This window comes from Zophobas morio, unplaced genomic scaffold (assembly GCF_036711695.1).
Source record: "Zophobas morio isolate AGI-343-1 ecotype UQ-CSIRO unplaced genomic scaffold, CSIRO_AGI_Zmor_V1 ptg000030l, whole genome shotgun sequence".
NCBI classification, from domain to species: Eukaryota; Metazoa; Arthropoda; class Insecta; order Coleoptera; family Tenebrionidae; genus Zophobas; species Zophobas morio.
The window spans coordinates 2205256-2226760 of NW_026972135.1; the positions used below are offsets into that span (position 1 = coordinate 2205256).

Here is a 21505-nt window from a genome sequence, read left to right on the forward strand (position 1 = left end):
GAGCAAGTGCGATTGAACTTTTGAGGAAGATGAAAACGGAGAAGAAATTGTTAGTTTTGGAGGGTTTGAGAACTTGGCTGGGGATGGTTTGTTCGACGAAATTGTCAAAATGTACGAAGTTTCGCTTCAAGGGTGTCATTTTTTGTCCTTTTCGTCCTTTTTCGTCCTTTTCGTCTTTTTCGTCCATTTTTTTCATTTTCGTCCTTTTTCGTCATTTTCGTCCTTTTCATCCTTTTGGTCCGTTTCGTCCTTTTGGTCCGTTTCGTCCTTTTTTTGTCCTTTTTCTTTCTTTTCGTCCTTATTCGTATTTACTATTTATTCATCCTTTTTTTCCTTTTCGTCTTTTTCGTCCTTTCCATCCTTATTCGTCCTCTTCGTCCTTTCCGTATTTTTCGTTATCTTTGTCCTTTTCGTCCTTTTTTTGTCCTTTTTCTTCTTTTTCGAACTTTTCGTCCTATGCGTCCTTTTCCTAATTTTCGTCCTTTTTCGTCCTTATTTGTTCTTTTTCGTCCTTTTCGTCCTCTTCGTCCTTATCGTCCTTTCTCGTCCTTTTCATCCGTTTCGTCTTTTTTGTCCTTTTCGTCCTTTTTCGTCCATTTCGTCTTTTACGTCCTTTTCGTCCTTTTCGTCCTTCTTGTCCGTTTCGTCCTTTTTTTGTCTTTTTTCCCCCTTTTCGTCCTTTCTTTGTCCTTTTTTTGTCCTTTTTCTTCCTTTTCGTCCTTATTTGTATTTACTATTTATTCATCCTTTTTTTCCTTTTCGTCTTTTTCGTCCTTTCCATCCTTATTCGTCCTCTTCGTCCTTTCCGTCTTTTTCGTCCTCTTTGTCCTTTTCGTCCTTTTTTTGTCCTTTTTCTTCTTTTTCGAACTTTTCGTCCTATGCGTCCTTTTCGTAATTTTCGTCCTTTTTCGTCCTTATTTGTCTTTTTTCGTCCTTATTTGTCCTTTTTCGTCCTTTTCGTCCTCTCCGTCTTTATCGTCCTTTCTCGTCCTTTCCATCCGTTTCGTCTTTTTTGTCCTATTCGTCCTTTTTCGTCCTTTTCGTCCTTTACGTCCTTTTGGTTCTTTTCGTCCTTCTTGTCCGTTTCGTCCTTTTTTTGTCTTTTTTCCCCCTTTTCGTCCTTTTTTTGTCCTTTTTTGTCCTTTTTCTTCCTTTTCGTCCTTATTCGTATTTACTATGTATTCATCCTTTTTTTCCTTTTCGTCTTTTTCGTCCTTTCCATCCTTATTCGTCCTCTTCGTCCTTTCCGTCTTTTTCGTCCTCTTTGTCCTTTTCGTCCCTTTTTTGTCCTTTTTCTTCTTTTTCGAATTTTTCGTCCTATGCGTCCTTTTCGTAATTTTCGTCCTTTTTCGTCCTTTTCGTCCTCTTCGTCCTTATCGTCCTTTCTCGTCCTTTTCATCCGTTTCGTCTTTTTCGTCCTTTTCGTCCTTCTTATCCGTTTCGTCCTTTTTTTGTCTTTTTTCCCCTTTTCGTCCTTTTTTTGTCCTTTTTTTGTTCTTTTTCTTCCTTTTCGTCCTTATTCGTATTTACTATTTATTCATCCTTTTTTTCCTTTTCGTCTTTTTCGTCCTTTCCATCCTTATTCGTCCTCTTCGTCCTTTCCGTCTTTTTCGTCCTCTTTGTCCTTTTCGTCCTTTCTTTGTCCTTTTTCTTCTTTTTCGAATTTTTCGCTCTATGCGTCCTTTTCGTAATTTTCGTCCTTTTTCGTCCTTATTTGTCCTTTTTCGTCCTTTTCGTCCTCTTCGTCCTTATCGTCCTTTCTCGTCCTTTTCATCCGTTTCGTCTTTTTCGTCCTTTTCGTCCTTTTTCGTTCTTTTCGTCCTTTACGTCCTTTTCGTCCTTTTCGTCCTTCTTGTCCGTTTCGTCCTTTTTTTTGTCCTTTTTCTTCCTTTTCGTCCTTTTTCGTCCTCTTCGTCCTTTCCGTCCTTTTTCGTCCTTTTCGTCCCTTTTTAGTCATTTTTCTTCCTTTTCGTCTTTTTCGTCCTTTTTCGTCCTTTTCGTCCTTTTCGTCCGTTTCGTCATCTCAAAATTTTGCCTAATTAATTATCTCTGAAATATGCAAAATATTATTACTATTATTATTAATATGTGTGGTTTATCATTAACATCACAGTTTTTAGAATTACTTATTCAAGGTGGCTCAAAAAAAACTGAATGAGGCAGTTTAATTTATTAATTAATTCAAGAACGACTCACTAAATTTGCGAATATGATACTGTAATTATTAGTATTACCTTGCATCTATCCAAATTAATAAATGTCTTTGGGAAAACGTGGATGACATAAAAATTTTGTAATGGGAAAACTCACGCGACACAAATTTTTTATTTTAAATCTTACGATTTTTAGAAAAGTTCGGATTTATTTACTTTGGACCAATTTTTTGACAGAAATTTTTTTCAATTTTTCAATTTCTTGACTTCCAAATTTTTCAATATTTACTTTCTTTAATTTTTCTATTTGCAATTTTTTTATGTTTATTTTCTCCTCTCGATTTTATATTACAATATTTTGTTTTTTAATTTCTTTTACTTTTCAATGTTTCTTACGATTTTATAATTTTTCGTTTATTCAATTTTTCAAATATTCTCAAATTTCTGAATTTGGATGTTAGGATGTTGTAGTGGTTATAAGATACAACTGGTTATAAGATATAACTGGTACCACAGCACTTTTTCTTATCGGTGCAGCTTCTGTGGGAACACAACTTGCAGTCCCCACAATAAAATCCGGCCTCGACTCACGACGAATACAAAAAAATCATCACAATTGAGATAGGGCGGGTGGGCGGGGCTTATATATTGTTTTTTTTTTCAATGTACGTAGCCCTCTTTTCACAACAAGAAACTTAAAATATGTTTGCTTATTTGTTGAAAGAAGACTACGTATATTACAAAAAGAAAACAATGGATATGCCCCACCCACCCACCCTTCCTCAATTGTGTACTCACATACGGAGTAAAGTCCAAATTTTTGCGGAAGAAATACAAAGTTTAACACGTTTGAAGTATTTAATACCGTATTGTTTTGAGAAAAAATAGGGAATGAAGAAGAGAAAAAAACTTTAGAAAAATAAAACTTTACCTCTCTGCGTAAACCGGTGGGGCTTAATCATGTGCGTCTTTTCTTCATATTATATATAGGTTTTTTTTTTCTACAATACCATACTTAAAACATAGTAATTTCTTCGTCACAATTGAGATGGGGATGGAGGGCTTATAATAAACCTTTGTATTTTCCTTAATATACGTACAGACATCTTTTCGCAACAAGAAATTTAAAATATGTATAAAATAGTAAATTTTTTACAGAAATATGGATTTCCAACTGACAACAAATTCAAAATTCATCACAATAAAGATAAGGGTGGGTGGGCAGGGCTTAAATATTGGCTTCATTTTCTTAATCTATAGAGTTTTCTTTCAATAACACGACGCTTAAAACATAATTCTAACTTCAAATTCACCATTCGATATTTTAAGTAATTAAGCGTTTAAAGAAAACTGCGCACATTACAAAAAGAAAGTGAATGGATAAGCAGCACCCACCCACCCCCTCTGAATTGTGATACGTTTTTTTATTCGTCGTGAGGCGGAGCTTAATTCCAAAGTTTATATTTCTCTACAAAAAAATTCCACCTTAACAGGTTTTAAGTATCGTGTTGTTGAAAGAAAGTTATATTAAAAAAGAAAGCAAAAATTGTGCCCCACCCACCCTCCCGTATCTCAGTTGTGATTGATTTTTTATTCGTTGTGAGACCGGGGGGCGGAGTTTAACTGTAAAGTCCAAACTTCTGTATAAAAAATATGAAGTTTAACACGTTTGAACTTCCAAGTATTTATTATCCCCTAAACACACTATATTTTTGGAATGAGCACGTCAAAATGTAAAACTCTGGATTTTTTGAGAATTTTTAGACGACTTCTGTATACCCCCTTATGCAAATTTCGACCCATTTTCGACTATTTTCGAAACTTAAGTAAAGTGCGGTCACCGTTAAATTGTCGCCTGCAATTAAATGTAAAAGTCTACCTTTAAACAGTACTTTTGGATATGCTCTCTCTTCTCTTAGAGTGTATCTCATTTGCCAAAATCACTATTATCTTAGCAGGTACTAGCCCCGCCCACCCACCCATTCTTTTCTTGGAATGTATGTCATTTGCCAAAATCAGTTTTATCTGAGCAGATACTCAATAAATTCCTCTTTCTCTTTTTACAATTTTTCCGTTTCACATTTTTTGATTTTTCGGTTTTATATTTTTATAATTTTCGGTTCTTATTAATCTATTTATCAATTTTCAATTTTATAATTTTTCGTTTTTTAAATTCCTCATTTTTTTAATTACTATTCAATTTTTGATTTTTCAATTATTCGAATTTCATTGTTTCGAATTTCATTGTTTGGATTTTTCAATGTTTTGATTTTTAATATTTAAAAATTTCGATTTCAAATTTTTCAAGTTTTTGATTTTTCAATTTCATAATTTCGCGATTTTTCGAGTTTAAGTTTTTTTTGTGTTACGATTTTACAATTAGCCATTTATAATTTTGCAATTTTTTTAGTTTTCCTTTGAACATTTTTAAATTTTTCCACTTTTGAGATTTAGACTTTAATAATTTTTCGATTTTACTTTTAACCTATTTTTCAAATTTTTATTTTTCATGTTTCAATTTTATATTTCTTCGTTTTTAAAAATTTTCGTTTTTTGAATTGTTAAATTTTGGATTTTTTATTTTTAAAAATTTCGATTTTAAATTTTTCAAAATTTTTCTTTTTTATTTTTTTAATTTATACTCGTAGTTTTGCAGTTTTTCTATTTTTCGATTTTGTAATTTTTCTATTTAACAATCAGCTATCTGATTTTTCAATGTTTGTTTATAAAATTATTCAATTTTCAATTTTATATTTAAGTTCTTGATTTTTCAGTTTTATATTGTTACATTTTTTCGATTTCTCAATTATTTTGTTTTTAATGAAGTAATTTATGGTTTTTCAAGTATTAGATTTTTCAATTTTGCGACTTAATTTTTTAATAATTCGGTATTTCAGTTATAGAATTTTTCCATCTCAAAATTTTTAGATTATCCGAGTTTCCAAATTTCTCGATTTTCAAATTCTCTGTTAAAGACAAACACAAAAAAATTATGGGATGTTAAAGCGCATTTATAAGCTGGAATTTGGTACCTTACATTGTTACTGGTATGTATTATTTTTGTTTCAATTTATCGAGGTTGTCATAATAAAACTTCTCAAAAACAAATTTTATCATTTTTCAAAGAAGCCGAATTTGTTTTGTCGAAACAACCAATTTTTTCACGACACAAGGAAGCGGAGGACGGAACTTTTAAGATATTTTTAGGTCCACAGGTTATGGTGACGAACTAACCTGGGCAGCCGTTTGGTTATACAAAGCCACAAGAAACGTCAGATACGTGGAACAAGCAGAAAACTTCTACACGAAGTTCCGAATCAAAGACCGCCCCAACGAATTTTTCTACAACAAGAAAGTGGCCGGAATTCAAGTACTTAATCGACTTAAGTACCTCAAACCGACTTAACCACTACACTTTTAGCTCCTCCTTGCCGAGCAAACCCAACGCCCCGAGTACAAAGCGGCCACGAAGAGCTTCTGCGACTACTCCATCAAGGAGCAACTGCGGACTCCTCACGGCCTAATTTTCATAGACAAGTCCGGAACTCTCTCGCACGCTGCCAATGTCGCCTTCATTTGTTTACAGGTACCACCCACACTCCAGTACCACCCTCACTCCATGCTAACTATTTGCAGGCTGCCATTGGTCTCAACATTTCTCAAAGTACCTACATCAACTTCGCCAAAGAACAAATCGACTACATTCTGGGCTCAAAGGGGCGAAGTTACCTCGTGGGGTACGGGTTGAACTATCCCAAGCAGCCCCACCACTCCGCAAGGTAGTGGTACTTTAGTAGTTTCTGGATCTAGCGGTGTTGTTGTAGTTCCTGTCCTGATTTGCCAGAACCATGTGGGTGGAAGCAGTTCACGTGGAAAGGTCCGAATCCCCAGATTCTCTACGGGGCTTTGGTTAGTGGACCAGACCAGAACGACCATTACGAAGATATCAGAGACGAGTTTCTTTATAACGAGGTGACGTTGGATTATAACGCAGGGTTTCAGAGTACCGTTGCTGGACTTATTTATTGTGACAAGGTGATGAAACGTGAGTGATGTTCTTAAATGTGATATTGAGACGTTTGTTTGTAGTAAAGTTCGAAATTTTCACTAGAGTTTTATTTCGTCAAGTATTAACATATTGTTAAAGTTAACCCCTTTTGTCTTCGGTTTCGACTAACCTGGAACACTTATTTAGATTAACAAAATGACACTCATTTGTTGCTAGCATACTCTGACACCGTGAGACTTCTAAGATCTTCAAGCGGTATACAAATTCCATAACCTCGCTCCAAAATTTGGGCAAACTGAACCCCAACTATCGAATCCATTCCAAGGTCTGCCAAAGTCGATTCCTTGTTAAGAATTCTCGCATCCTTAACCCCTAGTAAATGAGCAAGTTGGTCAAGCACGCTGTGTGAATTTCCGTTGACGATGTTTTTTTCCGCAATCACTACACTAGAGACAACAGCGTCTGCTCGCTCCAAAAAACGTTCCAAAACCTTGAAACATGACCCTAATTTCTGGGCTACGAAACCTTGAAGAGGAATTTTTTTTTGACCCACTGCTTTGGCATAAGCCCCAACCTAAAGCAAGTAGTATTAATTTCCAATTAAACCCTTTTCGGAGTTTACATCGTCTATGGGACCCCACTGTATCGCCAAACCTGGTAGACCATCATTTCGTCTTTTTTCACAAAGTCGTTCCATGACGGAGTTGGCCATTCCATAGTTGCTTTGGCCAGGGTTGCCACGTCCACACGACATAGACGAAAACATAACGAAGTACCTTTAACACCAAGTGACAAATCTGTATCTAGAATTAAGTACCTGAGGTTTTTGCAACACTGTCGTGTCACTTGGTCCAACGCAACAGCAATATTAGCCTTAGACGATAACGACTCCTTAAATTTTTCTTCAGTCTGATCTTCAAAGAAGGCGTCTTTCAGTACCACACACAGATTAAAAACGCCATCCACTGGTCCTAACTCACTTATTGCTTTTTGGATTAGTTCCAGACAACCCTTCTTGGTGGTGGTGTCTACAGTAGACACTGTTACAGCGACACCAGAAGACCTCCACAGCCTGAAAAGTTCTTGCTATTATGGTACCCGCAATGTGTAAATCGTACCCAATTTTGCGTTTTTGGTAGCCACTTTGTAGTCCCACTCGAGACACCAGTACCACCTTTCTGGCACCATTAGCCACCAACCACTGGGTCAGTTCTAACCCAAACCCCCCCAAACCTCCAACGATGACATAAGATTTGTCTTCGTCGCACGCAAAGTCACGTGACCCATCTTGACTTAAAGGTAAGTGCCTATAAGTACCCCACTGGCCATTTTTGAAAACGTTAACGGCAAAGTTCTTTCTTAGTTGGTCTTGATAGAAAACACTGCCTGAATCAAACTCCGGTACTTCGTCCATCGTGACAAAACACCTGAGTTTGGTACCACCACGCTCCAGTCTGACACAAGTCGTCAACCCTAAAACACCCTCAGGTTCTACGTTGCTGGAAACAACCACCACATTTTCGGTTTTCAGAGCACGTTGTAGGGTAGGCAACCAGTTTAACTGTTTCCAGGAAAGTCGTACGTGTTTGACATTATCAACCGATTTTGACTTTTGTAACAATAGTAGTTTTTCGTGGGGAGTGCAATGTTCCGTGAGAAGTTCTAAATTGGCGACTTCCTTATACCGAAAAGAGGGTTTTTCGCGAGTCAAGATAAAACCGTCTTGACTAACAAGGGCCAAAATTTGGTCCAAAAGCGCTGGTTTTTGCAGCACCTTGGTACCAACAACCAAAAGAAAATTTTTTGACTTGTCGATAATTTCTGGATATTTGGTTGCGCAAATCGTAAAGTCGCAAGTGACTGTAGGCATTCGTTGTACTATTCGGTGTACCAGAGGAAGAAGAGGGTCACTGTTGTTGTCGACAATTTCTACCGCCTTGATACAACTTGTTAAACTTTTCTCAACTATAATCTGTGTGTTGACTATTAAAGACTCCTCCAGATCAAGCGTAACCACGTTTGGAACAAAAACATATTTTTCTAAAACCGGTGATTGTTGACATTGTCTTTGACGAAGTTTCGTACTAACGTCAAAAATTTCAATCCCTCCACACCTACAAGCAAGTAACTAAAAGTACGTAGTGGAATTTACTCACCCACTTTATGGTTCTATTCTTCTTGTGAAAGCAAAAATGTGACGATTTCGTCTGATTGACGATCCTCAAGTGACTATTAACATCTATTGTCAAACGTCTGATACCAACAGGTAGATGAAGCAAGTGGGTACTATCTTGCAGCTGCACCGTTTGTATCATGCTATCTATGAAAGTAGTCCAATTGTTTTCCCAGCGGAGTGACCCCTCACTTACTTCAAGGTCACACTTTTCAACCCCTTGAAACAAACCACTGAGACAACTCTAGTACTTGTCTTTTTTGACCCACCTGTAGTTGTACCCTTTCAGATTTAAAGTCTTGTAGACTTCGTTTTGTGTCAAAGTTTCACTTGATTTTTGCCCAAACCAAGGAACGCTCATTTGGTACTTCTTGATGTCGTCGGGTACGAACACTCTTCCACAAGCTACAACTTTGTTGTCTTTGCAGACCTCAAACTTTCCACTTTTGGGTAAAATGGATACGAAAATGTCAACATTGTCGAGAGGTACGACTTCTACGAATTCGCAATTTTCGAAGACGATTGCTGGTACTAAACGTGATTTGAATGTCTGCCAGACCAAGTTTAAAATTTCGCTTGGTGGAATAGTACCAAGTCCGTCGATTTGGTGACCAGTTAGGTATTCATGGTCCGTTATCTTGTAACTTTTTTGCAATGGAGTGTCTGTGTCTTCTGAGAATTTGTAAGAGTACCAGTTTTTGTCACAATTCCATTTAATCAAATGGGAAAGCATGGGTGTGTTTCGATTTACCGGGAATTGTGCATTTGGGTAGAGTTTGTGGATTTGTAAATCGTGACCTTCTTGGTATAGTCTGAATAAATGAATATTTTACTTTCTCTGGGTCAACGACAATATAAAACGTACCTTCCTAGTATATGAAAGAAATTAGTTGTTAGAACCATGTCGTCGTTGTTGATTCGTAGAGGTTTGTCTGAAAGATTAAGCACAATGGAATGCTTCGAAATGTCCACAGAGTGATTATTATTTTTATTGGGTTTGCCTAAAAGAAAACTCTGGTCAAATTTTTTTCCTTAATTACAAGTCGTACTTTTGATTGCCATTTCGACTGCCTCCTCCAAGCTAATTTTGCCTTTACAATAAAGAACTAACACCTGATGGAATGAATCTTCTGCCACTGGTGTTAGCTCAACCTTCAACACTCTCAGCACCTTTGCTATACCCAGTTGTACCGCAAACCCCCCAAGCAAGGTATCGTTTTCGTCGAAGTTGGCTTTTAGCTGAACAAACCTCTTCAAAACCCTACAAACAAAAATTTGGTTGAAATTGTCACGGTCTGGATTTCAGTACCTGACAACAGTGTCTCGAAAAAGGGACACTTTTATTGACTGTTGTTTCAAAGACAAGAAACCACTTTCAAGAGGTCCAAAAAACACAAATAGTTTCTTTGGGTGTTGACGGTACAACTCCACAGATATCTCGGCTTGTTGACCGTCTTCCAAAATCGTGAATCCTCTATACATGTGCCCATTGACATTGTCTTTGAAGATGTGGTGCAGCAAATTTACAAAGTCTGCATTTGGTTGTCGATTTATTTGGTGAAGTGTTTCAACAACTGCTTGTTTATTTCTTCCACTAACCAAAACTAGTTTGGGAAAGTCATTTGGTGTCGACTCGTTGTCAACTTTCTTGCTTGCAGGTTCTACGATCAAGTGGGCAATATTTGCTCCCCAGCCAAAGCAGTTGATTCCAATGTAGGTATTATTTGGTAGTTCTTCTGCTTGGGTGACCACCCTCATCCTATTTTCCTCGAATCCTTTGATCCCTTTTCTTAATTGGTCAATATTTATGGTTGGTGGAATTAGCCCAGATTCCATTGCGATGATAGCTTTAACTAGAGCACAAAGTCCTGCTGCCGCCTCAGTGTGACCTATACTGTTTTTAGTAGCCCCAATAGGAAGAGGTTTTTGTCGTTTTTGGGCAATAGCCACATCTATGGACTCAGCTTCCTGTGGATCACCCAAAATGGTACCGGTTCCGTGGGTTTCGAGGTAACCAATCTGGGATGGGTGGATTCCCGATTCTGATAAAGTAGCTTCAATTAACTCGGTTTGTGTTTTGGATGATGGTGCAAGTAAGCCTCCGACTTTGTAGCCCTCACTCCCTGTTCGAATATGGGTGATCTAGAACAATCAAGGAAATTGAATATTTATTGTTGAAATGTCCCCATGGTGAGTTAGTTACCTTTGCATAAATTCTTTTGGCGTGTTTTGCTTTTTGAAGGAACACACAAGCGATGGCATCAGATCGGGCGTAACCGCTGGCGCTTTCGTCGAAAACTTTACATTCACCATCGGGACTTAGAACTCCTAGTCTAAAAACAAGAGTGGATTCAAAATTTTTGGTTTTGTTGTTGAAATTAATTCTGTTAACCTCAAGATTTCGTGGTATTTTGAATAATTGTTCTGATTCACGCAACAAAAAAATTTGGTATTCAAAGTTGTCAGTCCCAAGAGAAAGTAATTAAATTTCGAAAAATTAGAAAGGATGTGATATGTATGACAAAATTGAAATACGAAAGAAAAATAGCATAAACTAATGGAACATGGAACGATGAAGAACAAGTACGCATTTTTACGGTAGATCCAGATTTAAAAAAAAAAACAAAGTTGTATGATAACATTTTATAATTTCACTTTAAAATTGCCAAATCCAGTACTTTGAAATCTTGCAAACGTTTAAGCTTTGCCGACAGCATGACTTCACATTTTTCAATTTTTGGCGTTTCTAAATTTTCAATTTTTGGATTTTTCATTCTCGAGTAATTGATTTTTAATTTTCCCATTTCTCGATTTTTAGAATTTTCAATGTTTCGATGTTACACTTTTTCAATTCTGAAGTTCCTCGATTTTCAGGTTTCTGATTTTTCAGGTTTTACGGTTTTCGACTTCGATATTTCGACTTTTCGATTTCCTGACGTTTCAGATTTGGGTTTTTGATTCTTCACTATTTCTTCAATTTTTCAGTTTTTCAATAGTTCAGTTTTAGAATTTTGCAATATTTTGATTAATCCAAGAAAAACTCAATTTTATCCTTTTTTGACTTTTGATGTTTCAGTTTTTGAGTATTTCGACATTGAATTTTTTGATATTTTAGTTTTTCAGTATTTATTTTTTCGATTTTTTCATTTCAGATTTTTCAATTGTTTGATTTTTTTTGTATCGGTTTCTGTATTTTTCAATTTTTTAGTTTTTAATATTTTAGATTTTTCAATTTTCCGATTTGTCGTATTCTCGATTCTTCGATTTTTCGGTTCTTTGATTTTTCAGTTTTTTCGAATTTTTAATTCTTGATTGTTCAGTCTTTTGATAATTCAATTTTTCGACTCCTGGGTTTTAAATTTTTCGATTTATCGATTTATCGATTTTTCAGTTCTTAGATTTTTCAATTTTTCGAATCTTTCGGTTTTTTGATTTACACATTTTTCTTTTTCTCGATTTATTGAAATTTCGAAACATTGAATTTTTGATTGTCCAATTTCTCAATTTTTATTAATATTCAACTTTTCAATTTTTCATTTTTTAAGTTTTCGGTTTTAGCCTATTTTGATTTCTCAATTTTTCGATTTTGGACCTTTCGACTTTTCTATTTTTCGATTTCTCGATATTTCAGTTATTGGATAATTATATCGATGTACCGATTTTTCGACTTTTCGACCTTTCGTTTTTTCAATTTTTTGTTGTTTCAATCTTTCAGTTTTTCGATTCTTCAATTTTCCAAATTTTGAATTTTCGACTTTTCAATGTTTCGATGTTTCAATTTTGGGATTTTTCAATTTTTCGATTCTTCAATTTTGTAAATTTTTTAATTTTTTAATCTATTTTTAAATTTTGGATTTTCCAGTTCAATCATGTCGAGATTTCTCGATCGTCCGATTTTTCGATTTCCCGATTTTAGATGTTTCGTTTTTTCAATTTTTCAGTTTTAAAAATTACCGATTTTTCGATTTTTTCGGTTTGTGATTGTTTAATTATCCGATATACCGATTTTTTTTATTATTTTAAATGTTCGAATTTTTCAATTTTTAACTTCCATTTTTTAATTTCTCAATTTTTCGATTTTTCAATTTCTCGTCTTTCTCGATTTCTCGATCTTTTGATGTTTCGATTTCTGGATGTTTCAGTTTTTGAATATTTCCATGTTTCATGTTTCATCAACGAAAACGTTTTCTTAGTTTTTAGATTTTTCAATTTTTCGGCTTTTCGTTTTTCTAATTTTTCGCTGTTTCAATTTTCAGTTTTCCGATTCTTCATCTTGTTTTTCAGTATCTCGATTTTTCGATGTTTCAGTTGTGAGATATTTTAATTTTTCTTCGACTTTATAATTTTGCAACATTTTGGTTTTAAGATTTTGCAACATTTCAATTTTTCCGTTCTTCAATTTTTCTTCCATTTTTCAATTTTGCGATATTTCAGTTTTAGGATTTTGCAATATTTCGATTTTTCAATTTCTCACTTTTTTCTAAATCAATTATCCAATTTTTCGGTATTTTCATTTTTCAATTGTTAAAATTTTAGAATTTTTGTTTTTCAGTTCTTCGATTTTTCAATTTCTCGAATTTTTAAATTTTAGATTTTCCATTTTTTGATATTTCGATTTCTCGATCTTTCTATTTTTCGACTCCTCGGCTTTACATTTTTCAATTTTTCTTGACTTATTGAGATTTTAATGTTTTGGTTTTGATTGTCCAATTTTTAAATTTATCAATTTTTAAATTTATCAATTTTTTAATTTAAAATTTTCCTATTTTTCAATTTTTAATTTTCCGTCGTTTCCATTTCTCGACATCTCGATCTCTTGATTTCTTGCATTGAAGTTTTTAAATATTTCGATGTTTCGATTTTTCGACTTTTTCGATTACTCAGTTTTTCGTCATTTCAGCTTTCTAGATTTTTCAATTTTTCGATTGTTCAATTTTCTTATTTTTCAATTTTTCCGATTTTTTAAGTTTCAGATTTTCAATTTCTAGATTTCTTGATTTGTCAATTTTTCGTTATTTTAATTCTTCAATTTTTTAAATTTTAGTTTTTTAGAAATTTCGATCTTTCAATTTTCCGTTATTTGTTTTTCAGTGATTTGAATTCGAAAATTTTTGATTTTTCGTTTTTTTTGAGTTTTCGATATGCCAATTTTTTAAAATTTCATGTTCGTTAACTTTTTAATGTCCAGATCTTTTCAATTTTTGGATATTTTAATTTTTCGATTTTTTGTTATTTGGATTAATTGATCTTTCGATTTTTTGACTTTTCGGATTTCGATTTTTCGGTTTTAAATTTTTTTCGATTTCTGAATGTCTCGATTTTCGAAAAGCATTTTTTCCCGTGGATTCTTTGCTGAAGATTTATTCCACTCTGGAATTCAATTATTTTCAAAATTTTTCATTCAATATTTTTGAGGTTAGGTTACTACGACCGTGCTACAATGACTTACTCTGCTATCTGCCGACAAACTTCAGGATGCTGCAGTAGATTACAAACAACAACAATAGCATTATCACACTTCCCCATCTTTAAACTCGAGTTCGCCATATCTAAACCAAGAAAAGATCCACAACAATCCATTATTAAGCCACACGATGGACCCTTAACTTTCAGAAAGTAACTAATCCGATGCGCGATCTCTGACCTCATCCATCCACTCTGTGTCTCAAGAGTACCACTCGTGGCAAAAATTTCGCTATCAGTACATGACGTTACCGCAAACACCGCAGTCCTTGAGCCTTGTAACTGACATGGGTTAACACCAGCGTCAAATATGGCCTCCATTACAACCTCGAGGGACTTTCGTGTCATGGGACTCATGGTTTGGGCTTGACGGTGGTGGACGCCGAAAAAACCACAGTCGAACTTCTCTGTGTCTTTGATCACCCCGTATTTTTGGGGGATTCCAGAGAGGTTCGGGTCCCAACGACCAGTGTCCTCCCGGAGGGACTTTTCCTTGTTGAAGAGGGTCGTTCTGAGTTCGAGTACATTGTTGGAATTGGGGAAACGTCCAGAAATTCCTTGAAAAAATAAAAATGGACAAGGTTAATACAGTTTAAGTGGGTTAAAAGTAACCTGTAATCGCAACCCCACTTCCTGCGGGATTTGCTAACAATTCTTTGTTGTAATGGTAATTGCCCGACATGACGATTTGTTAAACACTGGCATTCAATTGATCAAAACATTCCTTAAATATTCACTTTTGCAATGGAATTAAGCGAGTCTGTGGTGATTTAATTTGAATGTCCCTTTGTTAAAATTTTGTTAATGCAGGTTGTTATTGTTTTGTTTCGTCAGCTCATTACCTTGTGATCACAGTGTCAAACTTTTGTGCACTAATAGTAATAGGACTGCATAATTGGGTCTAATATCTCATAAAATTGCACAATATTCGACGACCTAAAAGTTAAATAGGTAAGTTTGAATTCTTGCGTCAACACAACACGTCAGTAATTAAATATTTGAATTATGAATAAGCCCATTTTGAAATAGCATAAACGACGAAATATATGGAGAAGATTCTAGCCACCGATTTACCACAATCTAAACGCTTTTATTTGCTATCATCTAGTACCAAATCTAGTGGAAGTACCACTGAAATAAAAGACAACGATTAACTATCCCACACTGCACTCAAACTGAGGTACATAGATGAAAGTACTCACACGTACGTGTTATAGTTGAAACATACCGAAAACAAGAAAATCTTAACCGAGAAGATCCTAACCACCGAGAATAAAGATTTCAGTTTGATGAAGTACCTAACAACAGTATCAACAATATCGAATTCATTGTTAAAAAGTTTGACGAAGTTAAGTAGGTGTGAAGGTCTATTAGACCGCTCTCAAGTACGGGTTAACGAATAAAGGAATTTCGACTTTGGAGGAGTTAACGTCAGTACAGAGGAGTAAAGTGTTGTGGTACTTGAATAAGGTACCAGTTGTTGTGAAAGTGTACGAATCTAGAAAAGAGCAAGTGCGATTGAACTTTTGAGGAAGATGAAAACGGAGAAGAAATTGTTAGTTTTGGAGGGTTTGAGAACTTGGCTGGGGATGGTTTGTTCGACGAAATTGTCAAGATGTACGAAGTTTCGCTTCAAGGGTGTCATTTTTTGTCCTTTTCGTCCTTTTTCGTCCTTTTCGTCTTTTTCGTCCATTTTTTTCATTTTCGTCCTTTGTCGTCATTTTCGTCCTTTTCATCCTTTTGGTCCGTTTCGTCCTTTTGGTCCGTTTCGTCCTTTTTTTGTATTTTTTTTTGTCCTTTTTCTTCCTTTTCGTCCTTATTCGTATTTACTATTTATTCATCCTTTTTTTCCTTTTCGTGTTTTTCGTCCTTTCCATCCTTATTCGTCCTCTTCGTCCTTTCCGTCTTTTTCCTCCTCTTTGTCCTTTTCGTCCTTTTTTTGTCCTTTTTCTTCTTTTTCGAACTTTTCGTCCTATGCGTCCTTTTCGTAATTTTCGTTCTTTTTCGTCCTTATTTGTCCTTTTTCGTCCTTTTCGTTCTCTTCGTCCTTATCGTCCTTTCTCGTCCTTTTCATCCGTTTCGTCTTTTTCGTCCTTTTCGTCCTTTTTCGTTCTTTTCGTCCTTTACGTCCTTTTCGTCCTTTTTTTGTCCTTTTTCTTCCTTTTCGTCCTTTTTCGTCCTCTTCGTCCTTTCCGTCCTTTTTCGTCCTTTTCGTCCTTATTTAGTCATTTTTCTTCCTTTTCGTTCTTTTCGTCCTTTTTCGTCCTTTTCGTCCGTTTCGTCATCTCAAAGTTTTGCCTAATTAATTATCTCTGAAATATGCAAAATATTATTACTGTAATGCGTGTGGTTTATCGTTAACATCACAGTTTTTAGAATTACTTATTCAAGGTGGCCCAAAAAAAACTGAATGAGGCAATTTAATTTATTAATTAATTCAAGAACGACTCACTAAATTTGCGAATATGATACTGTAATTATTAGTAATACCTTGCATCTATCCAAATTAATAAATGTCTTTGGGAAAACGTTGATGACATAAAAATTTTGTAATGGAAAAACTCACGCGATACAAATTTTTTATTTTAAATCTTACGATTTTTAGAAAAGTTCGGATTTATTTACTTTGGACCAATTTTTTGACAGAAATTTTTTTCAATTTTTCAATTTCTTGACTTCCAAATTTTTCAATATTTGCTTTCTTTAATGTTTCTATTTGCATTTTTTTCTATTTCCATGTTCTCGTCTTGATTTTATATTACAATATTTTGTTTTTTCATTTCTTTTACTTTTCAATGTTTCTTTCGATTTTATAATTTTTCGTTTATTCAATTTTTCATTTAATCGGTTTTGCATTTTTCAGTTTTTCAATTTTTGTATTTCCATTTATATTATTTTCTGATGTCCTTACTTTTCAATATTGCGATTTTACAGAACATATTTCTTTTTTTTTGATTTTAAAATTTTCGATTTTTAAGTTGCTCTTAATTTTTGGATTTTGAATTCTTCACTTCTTCAGTTCAAGTTCTTGACGTCCAATTTTTAGATTTTTCAATTTTCATCTTACACATCGCAAAACTGAAAAAACGAAAAATTGCAAAATGGGGAAAGTGGAAAATCGAAAAATTGCAGATTGAAGAAATGAAGAAACGAAAAGCTGAAGCACTGAAAAACTAAAAATCTAGAAACTTAAAATCGAAAAAAAAATAAATAGAAAAATTATAAAACCCAAATATTGTAAAATCGAAAAACTATGGAATCGTCAAAATCGTACAATTGAAAAAATGTAACTTTGAGATTTTAAAGATCTAAAAATAGAATAATTGAAAAATCGAATGAATCAAAGAGTTTTAAAATGCAATAATTGAAAAATGAAAAAATCGAAAATCTCTGAATGAAAAAAAAAGGAAAACTGTTAATTCAAAACTATAAAATCGAAAAATTGAAAAAATAAAGAAAATTAAAAACCCAAACGAAAAATTGAAAAATCCAAAAGCTGAAAAATTGGAAAACTGAAAAATTTTAGAATGAATACTCGTAGAAATGTTTCGTCCTTTTCGTCCTATTTCGTCCTTTTCGTCCTTTTTCATCTTTTTCGTCCTTTGTCCTACTTTTCGTCCTTATTATCCTTTTTCGTCCTTTTCGTCCTTTGTAGTCCTTTTCGTTTTTTTTCGTCCTTTTCGTCTTTTTTCGTCCTTTTTCGTCCTTTTCCGTCCTTTTTCGTCCTTTTTCGTCCTATTACAGTTTTTAGAATTACTTATTCAAAAAACTCAGTGGCTCAAAAAAAACTGAGTGAGGCAATTTCATTTATTAATTAATTCAAGAACGACTCACTAAATTTGCGAATATGATAACGTTATTATTAGTATTACCTTGCATCTATCCAAATTAATAAATGTCTTTAGGAAAATGTGGATGCCATAAAAATTTTGTAATGGAAAAACTCACGCGATACAAATTTTTTATTTTAAATCTTACGATTTTTAGAAAAGTTCGGATTTATTTATTTTGGGCCAATTTTTTGACATAGAAATTGTTTTCAATTTTTCAATTTCTTGACTTCCAAATTTTTCAATATTTACTTTCTTTAATTTTTCTATTTGCAATTTTTTTATGTTTATTTTCTCCTCTCGAGTTTATATTACAATATTTTGTTTTTTAATTTCTTTTACTTTTCAATGTTTCTTACGATTTTATAATTTTTCGTTTATTCAATTTTTCAAATATTCTCAAATTTCTGAATTTGGATGTTAGGATGTTGTAGGTGGTTATAAGATATAACTGATGGTACCACAGCACTTTTTCTTATCGGCACAGCTTCTGTGGGAACACAACTTGCAGTCCCCACAATAAAATCCGGTCTCGACTCACGACGAATACAAAAAAATCATCACAATTGAGATAGGGCGGGTGGGCGGGGCTTACATATTGTTTTTTTTTCAATGTACGTAGCACTCTTTTCACAACAAGAAACTTAAAATAGGTTTGCTTATTTGTTGAAAGAAGACTACGTATATTACAAAAAGAAAAACAATGGATATGCCCCACCCACCCACCCTTCCTCAATTGTGATTATTTTTTTTATTCGTCGTGAGACGGGAGGCGGAGCTTAATTGCAAAATTTATATTTCTCTACAAAAAAAATCACATGCGGAGTAAAGTCCAATTTTTTGCGGAAGAAATACAAAGTTTAACACGTTTGAAGTATTTAATACCGTATTGTTTTGAGAAAAAATAGGGAATGAAGAAGAGAAAAAAACTTTAGAAAAATAAAACTTTACCTCTCTGCGTAAACCGGTGGGGCTTAATCATGTGTGTCTTTTCTTCATATTATATATAGCTTTTTTTTTCTACAATACCATACTTAAAACATAGTAATTTCTCCGTCACAATTGAGATGGGGATGGAGGGCTTATAATAAGCCTTTGTATTTTCCTTAATATACGTACAGACATCTTTTCGCAACAAGAAATTTAAAATATGTATAAAATAGTAATTTTTTTTAAGAAATATGGATTTCCAACTGACAACAAATTCAAAATTCATCACAATAAAGATAAGGGTGGGTGGGTAGGGCTTAAATATTGGCTTCATTTTCTAAATCTATAGAGTTTTCTTTCAATAACACGACGCTTAAAACATAATTCTAACTTCAAATTCACCATTCGATATTTTAAGTAATTAAGCGTTTAAAAGAAAGTGAATGGATAAGCCCCACCCACCCACCCCCTCTGAATTGTGATAATTTTTTTTATTCGTCGTGAGACGGGAGGCGGAGCTTAATTCCAAAGTTTATATTTCTCTACAAAAAAATTCCACCTTAAGAGGTTTTAAGTATCGTGTTGTTGAAAGAAAGTTATATTAAAAAAGAAACCAAAAATTATCCCCCACCCACCCTCCCGTATCTCAGTTGTGATTGATTTTTTATTCGTTATGAGACCGGGGGGCGGAGTTTAACTGTAAAATCCAAACTTCTGTATAAAAGATATGAAGTTTAACACGTTTGAACTTCCAAGTATTTATTATCCCCTAAACACACTATATTTTTGGAATCAGCACGTCAAAATGTATAACTCTGGATTTTTTGAGAATATTTAGACGACTTCTGTATACCCCCTTATGCAAATTTCGACCCATTTTCGACTATTTTCGAAACTTAAGTAAAGTGCGGTCACCGTTAAATTGTCGCCTGCAATTAAATGTAAAAGTCTACCTTTAAACAGTACTTTTGGATATGCTCGCTCTTCTCTTAGAGTGTATCTCATTTGCCAAAATCACTATTATCTTAGCAGGTACTAGCCCCGCTCACCCACCCATTCTTTTCTTGGAATGTATGTCATTTGCCAAAATCAGTTTTATCTGAGCAGATACTCAATAAATTCCTCTTTCTCTTTTTACAATTTTTCCGTTTCACATTTTTGATTTTTCGGTTTTCCATTTTTATAATTTTCGGTTCTTATTAATCTATTTATCAATTTTCAATTTTATAATTTTTCGTTTTTTAAATTCCTCATTTTTTTAATTACTATTCAATTTTTGATTTATCAATTATTCGAATTTCATTGTTTCGAATTTCATTGTTTCGATTTTTCAATGTTTTGATTTTTAATATTTAAAAATTTCGATTTCCAATTTTTCAAGTTTTTGATTTTTTTCTTCGTTTTTAAAAATTGCCGTTTTTTGAATTGTTAAGTTTTTGATTTTTTATTTTTAAAAATTTCGATTTTAAATTTTTCAAAATTTTTCTTTTTTATTTTTTTAATTTATAGTTTTGCAATTTTTCTATTTTTCGATTTTGTAATTTTTCTATTTAACAATCAACTATCTGATTTTTCAATTTTTGTTTATAAAATTATTCAATTTTAAATTTTATATTTAATTTTTTGATTTTTCAGTTTTATATTGTTACATTTTTTCGATTTCTCAATTATTTTGTTTTTAATGAAGTAATTTATGGTTTTTCAAGTATTAGATTTTTCAATTTTGCGACTTAATTTTTTAATAATTCGGTATTTCAGTTATAGAATTTTTTCCATCTCAAAATTTTTAGATTATCCGAGTTTCCAAATTTCTCGATTTTCAAATGCTCGGTTAAAGACAAACACAAAAAAAATATGGGATGTTAAAGCGCATTTATAAGCTGGAATTTGGTACCTTACACTGTTATTGGTATGTATTATTTTTGTTTCAATTTATCGAGGTTGTCATAATAAAACTTCTCAAAATCAAATTTTATCATTTTTCAAAGAAGCCGAATTTGTTCTGTCGAAACAACCAATTTTTTCACGACACAAGGAAACGGAGGACGGAACTTTTAAGATATTTTTAGGTCCACAGGTTATGGTGACGAACTAACCTGGGCAGCCGTTTGGTTATACAAAGCCACAAGAAACGTCAGATACGTGGAACAAGCAGAAAACTTCTACACGAAGTTCCGAATCAAAGACCGCCCCAACGAATTTTTCTACAACAAGAAAGTGGCCGGAATTCAAGTACTTAATCGACTTAAGTACCTCAAACCGACTTAACCACTACACTTTTAGCTCCTCCTTGCCGAGCAAACCCAACGCCCCGAGTACAAAGCGGCCACGAAGAGCTTCTGCGACTACTCCATCAAGGAGCAACTGCGGACTCCTCAAGGCCTAATTTTCATAGACAAGTCCGGAACTCTCTCGCACGCTGCCAATGTCGCCTTCATTTGTTTACAGGTACCACCCACACCACAGTACCACCCTCACTCCAAATTAACTGTTTACAGGCTGCCATTGGTCTCAACATTTCTCAAAGTACCTACATCAACTTCGCCAAAGAACAAATCGACTACATTCTGGGCTCAAAGGGGCGAAGTTATCTCGTGGGGTACGGGTTGAACTATCCCAAGCAGCCCCACCACTCCGCAAGGTAAGTGGTACCGTTGTAATTTCTAGATCTAGCGGTGTTGCTGTAGTTCCTGCCCTGATTTGCCCGAACCATGTGGGTGGAAGCAGTTCACGTGGAAAGGTCCCAATCCACAGATTCTCTACGGGGCTTTGGTTAGTGGACCAGACCAGAACGACCATTACGAAGATATCAGAGACGAGTTTCTTTATAATGAGGTGACGTTGGATTATAACGCAGGGTTTCAGAGTACCGTTGCTGGACTTATTTATTGTGACAAGGTAATGAAACGTGAGTGATGTTCTTAAATGTGATATTGAGACGTTTGTT

General features: G+C 34.1%; 3 protein-coding genes across 3 annotated transcripts; 2 read left to right on the plus strand and 1 right to left on the minus strand.

Moving 5' to 3' along the window:
* Positions 1 to 29: 29 nt before the first annotated feature.
* LOC135137909 (uncharacterized) lies at positions 30 to 6258 on the plus strand. The gene is made up of 5 exons (XM_064067686.1): positions 30 to 111; positions 5351 to 5523; positions 5575 to 5739; positions 5790 to 5932; positions 5978 to 6258. Exons 1-5 carry the CDS (start codon positions 30 to 32, stop codon positions 6204 to 6206), a joined length of 792 nt encoding a protein of 263 aa, XP_063923756.1. The 3' UTR covers positions 6207 to 6258.
* LOC135139049 (fatty acid synthase-like) lies at positions 6255 to 14688 on the minus strand. Its single transcript, XM_064069135.1, has 13 exons — positions 14411 to 14688; positions 13785 to 14355; positions 10539 to 10668; positions 9645 to 10477; positions 9385 to 9596; positions 9201 to 9336; positions 8605 to 9147; positions 8323 to 8568; positions 7281 to 8276; positions 6980 to 7234; positions 6785 to 6938; positions 6384 to 6736; positions 6255 to 6331 (listed from the first exon to the last, which is right to left on the minus strand). Exons 1-13 carry the CDS (start codon positions 14478 to 14480, stop codon positions 6301 to 6303), a joined length of 4530 nt encoding a protein of 1509 aa, XP_063925205.1. The 5' UTR covers positions 14481 to 14688; the 3' UTR covers positions 6255 to 6300.
* Positions 14689 to 20417: 5729 nt separating this feature from the next.
* On the plus strand, positions 20418 to 21474 carry LOC135137910 (uncharacterized). The gene is made up of 5 exons (XM_064067687.1): positions 20418 to 20467; positions 20628 to 20790; positions 20842 to 21006; positions 21057 to 21199; positions 21246 to 21474. Exons 1-5 carry the CDS (start codon positions 20418 to 20420, stop codon positions 21472 to 21474), a joined length of 750 nt encoding a protein of 249 aa, XP_063923757.1.
* The last annotated feature ends 31 nt before the right edge of the window (positions 21475 to 21505 follow it).